Here is a 14,309-nt window from a genome sequence, read left to right as displayed (position 1 = left end):
TTAAAGAAAAGACAGGTACGTGGTCCATCTGATGGAAAACCAAGACCCGCTGCTCCAGGAGACAGCCCCTATGTGGGGGTGGAGGTCGGCTTACTGAAGGACCTCAGGCTTAGTACAGATGTGCTGACCTATGGCCACCGCTAGCAGCTAAGGACTCTACACACCCATCTGAGTTACTAATTCTGGCACTCCCATTCATCTCCTTTGTATCAATTCTCTTCACGTGCACATTCAGTGTGGACGACCTGAGTACTCTAAGGGTGTCTAACCTGCGGCCCATGGGCTGCATGCGGCTCAGGATGGCTATGAATGTGGCCCAACACAAAATCGTAAATTTACTTATAACATGAGATTTTTTTTGTGATTACATGTCACAGTGTATTTACTGTGTGGCCCAAGACAACTTTTCTTCTTCCAGTGCGGCCCAGCAACGCCAAAAGGTTGGACACCCCTGCTTAGAGCATGCGCGTTTAGAAAGGAAGAGACACTAACTTCCCTTTCAGGGGAGAATGAGGGGAGCCAGATGGCAGTTCTCAAGAGTTCAGCAGCCTGGGACTGAAAGGGTAACCACAGGAAAACTCAGCTTGTATCGGAATAATTTCTCAGACTTCTTTGCCTCAAACTTTCCTAATCTTTGGATAATTCCTTTTTTTTCCTTTCTTTCTTTTTCTTTTTTTGGTTAAAGAGAACAGTGAAGACAACTTAAGAGAAGTCCTCTTTTAAGGGAATTAAGGAATTTGACAAAAATACAAGGACTGTAGGCATTGTCTTTCCAGTGTACCCTGGCCCCAAATGCTGTTTACCTGTTTGATATTTTACTTTAGCTCGTGCTCTCTCATCTGCATCAAAATACCAAACAGTTATTGCGTACCTAAAAGAAAATTTAGAATAGGGTAAGAATGATCACTGGGGGAAAAAGGTGATATGCTTTGCAATGGTCTATAAAATGTGTAATGTCAAAATAAAGTCTCAGTCGAAATGTTACGGGAGGATGAATGAGTAGTCACAACCCACTTATCCAGTAACCTCAGTGCTCAGAGTGCAGCAGAGAGCCAGGAGCTCAAGTTGATTCTGCAAAGTTGATGAGTTTTTATGACTTTCTTAATGCCTAATGACCAGCTCGATCTGTTCTGCCAGCTCACAAGCAGATACTATGATGGTAAAGGAACGGCTGCTGCACTACCAACAGCACAAGTTCTGAAAGAAGAGAAAGAGAAAAGGACTCCGGGCCTGGCGCTTTTCAGTGACAGGGAGGGCGAACAGTCTCCAAAGCTTTCAGGACATCACTACATAACCGCAAAGAATCACGATGCATGTTTACAGTTTTATAGCCTTGAGTCATCAAGAAAGATTGAAATTATACTAAGAGTTTTTTAAGGATTTCTACTGAAATAATTATACTGTGTTTAGACATAAAGTTTAGCTAAATTTCATCTTTCTGAATATTTTACTTATTTGGAATGTATCATTCCACAAATAAATGAGGAATCTCTGCTTTATTGAATACTATAAAGCACATAGCTACACCTCTTGGCACACACACTACAGGAAGTGAAAGTATGCTGCGATAATTCTGCTGCAGAAAAAAGCAGTTAAAGTATCTTGGAGATTCTGGCCAGTATTCACTGGGGGAAAAGCAACACGGATCAAATGAGGAGCCAGTAAATGTGACAGAGCTAAATCATGTAAAATATCTGAAGGAAAGACTCAGAGGCAAGTAGAGTCAGAGTCTGAGAGTCTGGACAACTGGGGAAACTGAGGCCCACTGATCACTCGGTGAGTGGCAGAGCTGAGGTCACAGTCCAGCCTCCTGACTTCCAGATTCTGCTGTTTCCAACACGCTTCTTGCCATCTAGACTCTTCTATTTTCCCAAGGGGCCTTGGCAATGGGAAAAGGGCACAGATACATGATTTTATATTTCTTTTGCCCAAGTCCCAAACTTTTAGTTACTTAATAATCAGAGTTCTAAATATCTGGGTCAACTCCCCTTTATAGCCCTAAGTCCTTACCAGAAAATGACCAACTATTACATGTCATTCTACTTTTCCCTCCTTATCTCCCACTGGTTTACTCAACAATCCTCCTCGAGTAAACTCTGGAAGTGGACTGGTCTTCCACTCCCACTGGAAGTGGACTGGTCTTGTCCTTTCCTCCCAGGGCTTTATCGCCATTTCTGTCCTCCCTGCTTCGTGGCATTCTAGATCCAGCTGATTTCTTCTTCCTGCCGGACACCAGACCCATCTAGCACAATTCACACCACCGTCTCCCTACTACTGACTCCTGTGGCACCTACCCTCTATAGCCGCCTGGCATGTAGTTACTACCTAAAAATGTCTGTTACCTATTTATCTACAAAGGATACAACCAGAGCATACTCCATGAAAAGGAAGGTTTTTGAAATGGTTTCTAGGTCGGAAAGGGCTCTAAAGAAGGAGTAGGAGCAGAATTGGGCACAGGAGTGCTGTGAGGAGAGATGGCCAGCATGTCATGTATGTGCCAGGAACCCCAGTTTCCATTCTTGGCTTCTTAATGATCCCTAGCCACAAACTGTTCAGCTTGCTACTCACTATATGAATTAGGGCTAAAGGCAACATGGCCCGAAAAGAAGTAAGTGAAAGTGAGAGACAACAACAAAGTCTTTAGAATTTGAACTTCCTCAAAGGCTGGCCTGCCTCTAACGTGAGTATTAAAAAGCCAACTCTTCTCCCGACGTCTGAGGGTATGCCTCTTGTCACTAGTTCTAAGCAAATGCATGCCAGTGATTCACGACCATGACATTCAAAGCCCTTTCAACAATGAAAGGCAGGTATTTCATACATAGTGCTATTTTCCTACAAACATTTATTTTTACAACAATGTATGTCACACCTTCCATTTTAAGTCTTAACATTTTAATTGAGTCACAGTGAATGGTAAAATAACTTAAAGAATACATTAAACATAAAAGGTTTAGAATATTAAATCTTGTAGAAATATAATGTAGAAAAGATGCTATTATTAATTAAAGCTAAAGGGTTATTCTTCTAACCTTAACTCCCACACATGAGAACCTCTTCTTCCCGCCACTCCTGTTTCTCTTCACTTCTACTCCCTGGTTACCTCTTGTTTTTCTACTCTGCATCATTTTACTACACCAGCTCCCCCTCCCTCTTTAAAAAGCTGCCTTTTTTCTCTTCTAGCCCTTCTGTCTATTCCAGGTGAGTATATGCCCCTTGAACAACACCGGTTTGAACTGCATGGGTCCACTTACATGCAGTTTTTCACACTTAATAGCAACTGTGAATAAATGTTATAAAACTATTCAAATGAAAAGTTATGACCGGAGCATTATGATACAAGTAACTGAAAACTTAAGTTTATCTTATGGATCTCTGCTATCCAGCCACAATGTTTACCAATTGTTTCTTAAAAGGAACACTACCTTGTAGCATATGCTGGTTGTACTTCATGAGGGTTGCGACGGTCAGACCAGAAAAACAGCAGTCTATCAAATTTAGGTTCAATGTCAGCAAACTGGGCTTTGCCTTCTGGAAAAATTCGAAGTATACCTCCACTTACCTAGGAAAAGAGTCAATATCTAAGTATGAGTAACCAAAAAATGCTACAAAGTTAAATTTAAGGGGGGAAAAGACCATTACAGTGAGTGAAAATCCTTAACTGGACTGTTCAGATATATTTCAGTCCCCAAGGTCTGAAGGTGAGTTGCAATTCCAAGTACATGCACTGATACAAGGAAAAAATCATTTCCTGTTTTAGGGATTTTGTATATACTTGATCAAACAGATGAGTATTATCTGACTGCAAAAGCCTTAAAGTGCTTAAACTTCCAAGCTTTAAGTTAGTAAACATTTATTTATGTATGCTAATGATTTGCTTAACCTACTCTTCAAATATATACATTTCAAATCATCTTGACTAAATTATAGGTACACCTCATTTTATTGTGCTTCACAGATGTAGCGTTTTTTTAAAAATTGCAAGACCTTCTGCCAACAAAAGGATTATGAATCGCTTTACTGTGATAGTCACTTTATTGCAGAATTTGCTTTGCTGCGGTGGTCTGGACCCAAACCGTAGTATTTCTGAGGTATGCCAGTACTGTGGTTAAGTATGCCAATAAAGCAGTCCATCGTATTTTAAAGTTCAGCAGATAATGAACAGGACAGTCACAAATTTAATGCCTCGTATTTGAAGAATTCAGTGTTGCCAGCAGAACGTGTCGCCATTTATCACCACCACCACTGCGGTCATTATCAGGGACTGAAGCCCTCCCTTTCCAGACTGAGCCTGACACATCGATGACTACTTGCTCCTAAAACTGGATTCCATCCAGAAAGGATGATTATTATTTACCCAAATACATACCCTTCTCCATTGGGATTAGGTGGGCCCACCAGCTCATTCCAATATTGACTTAAGCGTCTGTCTACTGTTGTGGGACTGGAGGTGGGCCCAGGGTGCAGAGTAGGGAATAATGCCGACAGGTGTCCTCCTGGTACTTACCACCTGGGGGATTACGTGAGGCAAAACCCACCCAACTAAGCAGCTTTTCGCCCTCAAAAAACTAAACTAAGTAGCTAGACTCTTAAATTGAAACTTTAGTACTTGATCAAGACATTAAGGAGGTTGGGCCTATTCCTAGAGTCTATATAGTCAGAGAGCTACTGGTCAGGTTCATCCCTAAGTAAGTTGAAGTCAAGCTACTTGGCACGCTTGCCCGCCTTCCTCAGGTTCCCACGGTGTCAGAGTGATTCCTGTGGCACTCATATACACATCTGAAGAACCTTTAGACTGTGACCAAGAACTTGTCTTTTTTCTTTCCCCCTGGCCCCTTCCCTTTAACCGGAGTCTCATCGGGAATATCACAGGTGGTCTGCTGAATGTTTAAAAAGGCCCTGGTTGGTGTGGCTCAGTGGATTGAGCACTGGCCTGAGTCGCCAGTTTCATTCCCAGTCAGGGCACATGAGAAGCAACCACACATTGATGTTTCTCTCCCTCTCTTTCTCCCTCCCTTCCCCTTTCTCTAAAAATAAATAAACAAAATATTTTTTTTAAAAAGAAAATGTTTAAAAAGAGATAGTTGAAGCTTCTACTCTTCCTCTGGGAAACCATCCCTGACCTCTGAATTAGGTGGGGCTCCCATGTGCTCCCCCAGCAATCCGCCCTGCACGTGGCGTAACCAATTGTAACTGTCAGTCTGCGGGTTTCTACCTTCCGCCAGAGCCCCGTTCTGTGAGGGCCGGTTCTCCTCCTGCTCGATCTCCAGCTCCCAGAACAGCGTCTGGCACACCACAGACACTGAGCACATTCCCGTAATGAAAGGCTTCAGTTCTACATATAAAAATGCTGAGGACTTTGTTCTGCTTACGTACTAATTTAAAAACAATATATTAATGACTTTGGCTTGGTCATATGAAAATTAAAATACTGGCCCAAAGCACCTAACAGTATACAGAAGTTAAGTGCTGATCAAGGTACTTCTAGCTTTCCAGACAGTCACAAAAATCTTAAAAAAAAAAAAATTTTTTAAGTTTTAACCGAAGTTACACCAATCTACTTTGTATGTTGTTCTCAAGCTGAACTACCAAATTTATTTCTCTATTTCAAAGTTTGAAAGTTGTGATAGGAAAAAACCGTGTCTACTGATATAATGCCTTAAGCTCTACTTAGCAGTAAAACTTACCTGCATTTTGAATTTGGACTAGGACACAGGAAGCTCCTTAAATCAGAAGGATATAGCGAAAGATCACTGGAGCATTGTGAGAATACTCCAAATTTTAGGATTGTATGTTTAGGGGAGAAACAGGTTTTGCACACTCGAGACTTGGTGGTTTCCATTTTTGTGGAGGTGTGTGAGAAGGTGAGAGGTGTTTTAAAGGTTATTTAATTTTAAAAAATTACCCTGGCTACACAGGTGTGTTGGCTCTGTGAAAACCCACTGGGGTATACATTGTGTTCACTTTTCTATTTGAATATTTTGCTTTAAAAGGCAAATTTGAACGAATTTTTTAAATCAACCAAAATTACCTTACACCACCTCCAATACAATAATAACAAATAACATGCTTTCAAAGTTTAAATCATTTAAACTGAAGTGAAATTTGGGCTAATATTAAGGGAATGTATGTTTAAAACAGAAGTTAAATGTTTTATGCAAGGGTGGGCAAAAGTAAGTTTACACAACACAAATAAGTAAGTTAATAAATAAATAATACAAGAAATAACTGTGTTTCACATACCCACAACTGTAAACCTACTTTTGCTAACCCTGTCCACTCTAACTGGTTTTACAGGATTTGTCAGTATTGATAAACTCCCAGTTTCCCACAATCAATATTCAATGCAACAATCCAATGCCAGATAACATCTCTACAACCATGCGAAGAATAAAGTGGGAGTAAGTAGCAAGCAAACTATGGTAATTATTTATACATGATCTCCCTAAAAAGCCATTATAAAACAATCATTGACAGAAGTGTTTTTATAAAAACTATTAAAAGAACCACGTTTTAATAAAAGATACTTTTATGAAAGTTAAATTTTAGATGAACAGTTCAATATCTGAAAACAAGGGAATCCACTTTTCAAGATGTATTAGTATGTTTCATTTCACAAATATCCACTCCTAAACTGAAACAAATCTAACAGAGTGATTTTTGAGTGTTCCGCGTGTTAAGGAGTCTTACCTATGAGGAGTACCTGTGAGAAAGAACAATGCTCGACTGAGCAGCATACCTTGGCATCCCAGTCCTTGTTAAGGTAATATATACACGTCACACATCTTCCATCTCCGTTCGGGTTGTCAACATGACGTACATATCCTGTCCCATTGCCTGGGTAACAAGCAACCATGGCCTGCAGTAACAATAATGATGATTTTTAAAGTCTGTGTCTGAATTAAAAGAGAAATCATCTATAAGCTGATTTTTGACTACTCTGACTTAAATTCTTCTCTAATAAAATCACATTTAGAAGATAAGAGGAGTCAAAGACACTCTGTGTTGACACTATTTTAAAGAATACACGGTGCACCGGTGAACGCCAGAGGCCTTGTGACTCCTGCTCCACAGCAGCAGGAGGAGCTGACCCTGAGGGGTCAGAGCGCAACACCGCTATGAACACTCAGCTGTCAGGAGCTGTGCCCTGGTTGGTGTGGCTGAGTTGGTTGGAGTGTCGTCCCATAAACCGGAAGGTCACAAGTTCAATTCCTGGCCAGGGCACATGTCTAGGTTGTGGGTCAGTCCCCAGCACACAGTACACATGTGAGAGGCAACCAGTCAATGTTTCTCTCTCTCTCTTTTTCCCTCCCTTCCTGTCTCTCCCAAATCATTAAGCATATCCTTGGGTCAGGATTAAAAGGGAAAAAAAACAAAAAAAACCCCAAAAAACCCCCCAAAGGCCAGAAGGACGGCAAGGCCCAATTTCATGACCTTGATCCATATTGACAGTCTGCTCTACGGGAGGACTGCCCTCCCTGAGCTCAGGGCAGAACACCTGCCTCACACCGCTGGGCTCATGGTCAACCCCCGTCTGACACCGTCTCTGAGGGTACCAGTGCGAACAGGCATGATTTAGGTCAGCTCCAAACCTTAACTTATTTAATGTCAGTGACTAAAAAAAAAGCTAAAGGATGAATTAGCATGGGACTAACCCCTCTTCAAATCAGAAGAGTGATTATATTGGTCAGATGATAAGAAGATATAGTTCAGAAGGTTACTGAGTGTTAAACATGAAGGTGGAAGGGAGGCCCAAAGTAAAAACCACCAAATTACTTACATGTTCTAGGGATGTAGTACATAATAATCAACTGGGCGATTAAAATAAAAATTTCAGAATTATGAAAATGACAAAAACAAAGATATTCAAGGTTACCAATTATTCTTGAACTCTTTATTACTTCTCCAATTTATGTATTAAAGCCAGTGGGTAAGTATTAGTGTCAAAGAATTAGTACAAAGTTATCACATAGTAATTAAATTAATAATTAAGATAAATGATAATTGCTAACTTTTAAAACTCACATTCACCCGATGAGTAAGTCACTCCGAGGTTTTCGGCCTCAGAGAATCTCAGAGAAGTCCCCGGCCCTCTAACTAGACATGAAGAGGAGACAGCCTCGGCACACCCAGGAAAACCAGAATGGGATGAAAATGTGGAGACCCTACAGAGCCACACTCCCGGAGGTTCTTGGGGAAGAGAAATTTTGTAGGAAACTGGCAAAAATGTGGGAGGTCATAAATTCATGCAAAGAGCTGTGTGGCCTACTACTGATACAGTGGGACTGCATTCAGTCATTCAGGCATGTGCTGAGACTCCCCGAGCTGGGGTTTTAGAAATGTAAGAAGGTACTTCTGCAAGTCTCATGAAATCGAGCAGCAACTATGCTTAAAACCAGAATTCATACTTTAACAAAGTTTTCCTTAGTTATGGATGATCAAAATTTAAAGTTCCTTAAATATAACATAGCTTTTCCAGTTCTTAAATGATACTCATGCTCTATTTCTTAATTGGTAATTTTGTTGTACTGGTATATTTTAAACATATCTGGGTAAAAGGGACTCTGATATTGCCATGTTTGCTTTGTTTTTAATATGCAGAAGACTAATGTACTCTTATTCACAATATTTTCAGTATATTCAGTTTCCTTTGTCTTGTCTTAATCTCTTGGTAAAGCGATTAATAACTCATTCTACAAATGATTCTACCTGCTTAAGCACTTTGTTAGTTAAGAAGTCATTAACAACATTAAAAAGTATTTATGGAATATCTACCACATCACACGACAAAAAAGGTGAGCATTGTATCTCTCTTTAAGGACTTAAAGGGAAAGAAAAAAAACGGGCACACAAAACAAATGATAAGCAGATAATTAAAAGAATTCTAGAAAAAGGAACTACTCGTGTGGAATAAAATAATAGGACAAGATGCTGAGCTATACCTAAGACCTAAGCTTCCCTTTAAAGGACAGATGTGATTTGAAAAAGTGAAGGGAAAAAAAACAAACAGGAAGAGCATAACAAATACAGGAAACAGTTAAGTTACAGTGAGGTATTTTTATAGGTAAAGTAAATTTGGTAGAAATATGATGAAATCTTAAAAATTAAGCACAGGAAAAAGGACATCAAAAGTAACCAACAGTGAGCACCTACGGTCCTTGGCTGGGAAGGCAGTTTCCTTATTCTAGAGTTATATGAAGATCAGTGTAAGAGAAAGCATACTGCTATGGTCCTTCCCCCTCAACCCTACCCGAGCGAGCCACCTGTGGAAATCTTAATGCCCAAAAATAATGGTATTTAAAGTAGGGCCTCTGGGAGGTACTCAGGCCGTGAGGGTGGAGCCCTTACCAACGGATTAGTGTCTTACACTTTGGTAAGAGGCTCTGGAGATATTCTTGCCCCATCCTCCAAGTGAGGACACAGCAAGAAGTGGGTGGCTACTGCCTTGGCTGGTGTGGCTCAGTGGATTGAGTGCCAGTCCACGAATCAAAGGGTTGCTGGTTCGATTCCCAGTCTAGGGAACAAGCCTGGGTTGCAGGCCAGGTCCCCAGTAGGGGTGCATAAGAGGCAACCACACACTGATGTTTCTCTCCCTCTTTCTCTCTCCCTTCCCCTCTCTAAAAATACATAAATAAAATCTTTAAAAAAGAGAAGGAGTAACAGTCATTGCTTTGTAGTTCTATATCAAAGTCTGTCAAGACAAATTAAAATATTTCCACCTCTAGAGACGTGTTAGGGACTGAAGTGAGACCCCCTAGTTGTCCTGAGCCCTTCCTGCAGAGTAGCAGCACTAGCCGTGACTGTACAGCCCTGAAGGTTCGGGGTGGAGGCGGCAGAAGGGTCTAGACAGTGGCCCGAAAAAGAAACAATGCAGTCGCCCACTATAGAATTCTGGGGTATGGTCCTTATCTGCCATCTCTTTGAGACACCAACTTTAAATATTTCAATTTCCCACTGGGAAAAGCCTATTTAAACATAAGCAAAACAATTAAATACTGTTTTTTCCTTTTTGATATGAAAATATACATGATTGAGGACGTTTTTAAGATTAAAAACACCACAAATTTGTTTTTTACTCTGAGAATAAAAGGAAGGAAGAGGTTTGAGATACTTTGGAATCTGAAGACATTTATTTCTGGCATTGGAAGGCTTGTATTCAATATGATGTTGAACCAGGAAACTTTTATTTTCCCTTTTGAACTGAATTATTTTAAAACACTGATTCAAAGCTAAGACAACTAAAATTTTATAAGCTACCAAAATACAATTTTTGTCTTGAATGAGGGGACAAGGTTTACTACCTGAGAAATCTATCCTATGAAAATGTACTGCCTTGGTTTACAGAGCACTCTGCCCTTTGTAATGCTGGTAGTTAAAATTTAGTAAGTGCTAACTACAAGCCAGGCGTTAGCTCAGTTAGTCTTCAAAACAAATTTATGAGATAGGTACAACTAGTCTCGCCATTTTAGATACTAGAACACTGAACTCCAAGGAGAATGAAAAACTTGGCAAAGGTCACAGAGACTGCAAGTGGCAGTCCAGAGGGGAAATAACCTCCTCTATTCTTGCTCAATTCCTGGCTCAGTAAAGCTTGTGTTTCGTTTGACTGAAGAGTTCAGATGAAATTGGTAACACAGGCTCCTACGTGACCTCTGCCTGCTACAGTGATACACTCTTCATGCATAATGCTCAATTCTCCCAGACGGACATACCGCTTAAAGTTTTTCCATCTCTCCAGTCGTACCTGGTAAGTCTCTTCCCCATCCACTCCCAAGGCACGCCCACCCACACCTATGCCTACCTTGGGGTTTATGTAAATCTAGCTCTGGCGGGAAAAGTAAGTCACTGAAAGAACTGGACTGAGAACAAGTTAGTATTTACTATAAGAATAATTTTTAAAACTTCAGATTTCAATTATACCTGCTTAGTTTATGTAAATCTCTTAAGTCCTAAAGGTACAATTAAAAACTTTATAAAAAGTAAGAAATTTCGTTCACTGCATCAATTAGCATATTGAATGGGGGTAATAGGGAAGGGCAATCTGTGTGCATTTAAATACCCTGACTTTTTTTTAACTCAATTTTATTTTATAAATAATACATCTTGCCATAAATAAACTCAGACTTTATGTTTTGAGAAGTAATTTTTCAAATCTGTACCATAGCAAAAATGAAACTAGCACAGAAAAAAAACCCAAAACAGTGATGAGAACAAGGGCAGTTTCTCTTCGTGCAGCCTCTAGTACACACAGGGCAATACGGGCCTTTCAGAAGACCAAAATTAAAGCCCACTCAACTATTCCGAATAGAAAGACAAGACAGTGAATGGAAGCACTGCGAGAGCATGAAGACAGCTCATGGCAGACTTCATGGAAGAAGCAGTATATGAGCTGAGCTTAAAAGAGATATAAAAGTTGGAAAAGAGGGCATTTCGAAAATAGTGAATCATATAAGGGAAGTTTTAAATGCAAAATACAGAATATATCTGGTGATAAGGAACATTCAGATTGCTAAAGCAGAGAGTTCTTGAGAAAAGGGAAGAAAACTGAAAAGAGGGGCCAGCTTGTGGAGAAATCTGAATGCCTGCTAAGCAGAACGACCTTTATTCTACAGGCAGAGGGAAGCCACCGTGTTTAGGCAGGGAGCAACGTGGTCAGAGCTGCTTCAGAAGCGTGACTGCGATGGATTTGGGAAAGGGGGCAGGGAGAAACAGGACACCGAGAAGACCAGTTTGATCCTCACTGGAACAGACAGAAAAGGAACCACAGCCAGATGCAGAGGGGGCCTGGGACAGGGCGGGAAAACACGGCGCGGGCACAGTGGAGGGGGCGGGTAATGAACAGGAGAGGGGCGAGAGGACCTGGCCAGTGCTTCCACAGACAGAGCGAGGGACAGGGCTGAATCGAAGATGGTTTAAAGGCTTTGTGTCCGGCTGAGCTCAGCTGACCACTCATGGAAGGAAATAGGGAACACGGGTTTGGGAGGGAGGAGTGCATTTGTTTGGACATACTGAGTTTGCCATGCTGGTAGGCCATCCAGGTGGAGATAGGTGTTCAAACGGCAGGTGGAAATGCCAGTCTGGAACTCCAAAAACAGGCCATGGCTGAAGATGCAGATTTAGGAGCCATCTTCACAGGGGACAGCTGAAGCCATGTGGCTGCCAGAGATTGCCCAGGGAGAGAAGAGTACAGGGAGAAAAGAAGAGAACTAAGGACAGATTCACAGGGAATAAAGTCACTCTGAGTAAGAGCTCAGCAAGCTTTGTTGCTTTCCTGATCACAGGAAAACTGTTAAACAAATAAAATCATCAAAAGGTGACTCATTGTAATTGACTTTTGACTAATTATTTTACTAATTGTTTTTTTTTACTAATCGTAAATGATAAACACATGTTATAAAACAGAATTTATAAAGGCATTTAGGTTTTTTTCCTTAAAATGTATTTTTAAAACTTTTTGCTACTACAAACAATACTGTGATGAACAGTTTTGAACCTCCTCCATTGTACATATCCTTGATGCCTCCCTAAAATTAACTTCCTAGAAGTGAAACTGTAAGTCTTAAAATTGTTTTATTGCCAAAATTCTCTCCAGAACGGTTATGTCAGCTTATACACAGCAGCATTTTAACAGTGCGCATACCCTCCCACCCACTCTCCGAACCTGACAGTACATGTTATTCCTACTACTCAATTTGATAGGTAAAAGCTTAATGTCGGTAATGTTTTAGTCTTTACTGAATTTGTAAAAGTAAACATTTTTTCATATTTTTACTGGCCATTTTATGTTCCTTTGTTAATTGCTTACATCCTTTATTCGGTTTTTCTATTGAGTTATTCATTCTTTGTCTACTGACTTTTTAAAAGCTCTGTAGCCATCAGCACCTTCTGTCATATAACAGGGCAACAGCTTCGACACTGGTATGATGCTCCCATAGGGTATTTTCACGCAGTAGTTATCGTCTGTGCAGGAAGCAGAAGATAGCCATGTTAACTAGTAGTATAAATTGAACTTTTACAAAGTCCAATAGATTCTTTTGACCATATTCACAGGAATGTGAAAAATGCAGGGAAAAAAAGAAAAGATAATAAACAGCCTTGCTCCAAATTACTCCCCAAGTGGCCCAAGAATGATGGACTATTTAACCCCAGACGCATTACTTTCCTTACTGGGCCCTAATTCTAGCCCAAGAGAAAACACGCCAGTACACATTTAAAAATCAACGTGCTTAAGGACAGTGCTCCCCACAGGCCGTGTAATCGAGAGGCTATAATGATGCCTACTACAGTCCATTTCCCTTTGAGCATGGACTGATGGAGGTACTTTACAGATGCGGAATCATCTGGTGAAGCAGTTTATATTTGAGCTGTGTGGCTCTGCGGTCAGAACAGAGACTTATAATTTGTTAACCTCAGCTGCACTCTCGCCAGCCCCACACAGCTCTTCCTCAGGCTCCTACGCAGGGCTGAGTCTATGCCACTCGCCCACATCACCAGAACCGCAGACCGAGTGGGGGACAGAGCAACCTCTCTCCACAGGAGGCTGGGGACCCCAAGCAGGCCTCAACTTGATCCCCACCCACGGAGTCACATGGTTCTCCAGCCATGCAAGGAGATGCCACTGGTAAGACACAGCTCAGACAACTATGGCAAACTTGTTATGTTATTAATATTACTCCCTGGCACAGAGTCTGCCATTTAATTAAGCATTAGAAGAAAAATAAAAACAGAACAAAAACCCAGCTGCTTATGGTTACAAATATTTATGTCAGCACCTCTCAGGGCCCCTGGGCAAGCACTACACTAGGCATGCGACACAGAGACAAAAAGTTCCACACCTGGTTCAACTCGAGTCTGGAACAGAGGTATATCTAACCTACTAGAAGAGCGTAACACATTTATTTGTTTTAATGAACTGGAGGGCATGGATTAGGTTTCTGATATTCATCCTACAGTGGTGAGTTAACATTTGCGAAAACACTACTGGACATACAGGGTGGACAAAAGTAGGTTTACTGTGCCACTGCAACATCCTTTTGCACTAACAAGCCATTGTAATGACCATAATCTGCATGTCTTCTTCCATATGAACTGTGAACCTACTTCTGCCCACCCCTGCACACAATCACTGGTTAATGTCGAGCTTCCAATCAAAAACCTCACTCCAGTGAGAAAAGTCCTGTGTCCTTACCTCTCCTCAAACCCAGAGTTTGGTAATTAGCATAACAGAAAGAAGTGACTATAAAGAACGGTGTTCAAAATACCTGGTTTGCCCAGGAATGTGTCAAGTAGGGACCGCTGCTCTCCATGAACAC

The 14,309-nt window shown here is 40.9% G+C and overlaps 1 protein-coding gene across 2 annotated transcripts in view; it reads right to left on the bottom strand.

The window, feature by feature from the left end:
* EGLN1 (egl-9 family hypoxia inducible factor 1) overlaps positions 1-14,309 on the bottom strand; it is a 47,263-nt gene that overhangs the window by 2,378 nt on the left and 30,576 nt on the right. Inside the window, exons 2-4 of one of the 2 annotated variants that reach the window (XM_045196363.3) lie at positions 6,737-6,856; positions 3,423-3,559; positions 804-871 (exon numbers count right to left, since the gene is read on the bottom strand). In XM_045196363.3, coding sequence (XP_045052298.2) covers positions 804-871; positions 3,423-3,559; positions 6,737-6,856 — 325 coding nt within the window. The remainder of the gene's footprint in view (positions 1-803; positions 872-3,422; positions 3,560-6,736; positions 6,857-14,309) is intronic. The other variant, XM_053912812.2, reaches the window with a different exon arrangement.

The sequence above is a fragment of the Desmodus rotundus genome, chromosome 10 (assembly GCF_022682495.2).
Source record: "Desmodus rotundus isolate HL8 chromosome 10, HLdesRot8A.1, whole genome shotgun sequence".
Taxonomy (NCBI): domain Eukaryota; kingdom Metazoa; phylum Chordata; class Mammalia; order Chiroptera; family Phyllostomidae; genus Desmodus; species Desmodus rotundus.
This window is presented reverse-complemented; position numbering and strand designations above follow the sequence as displayed.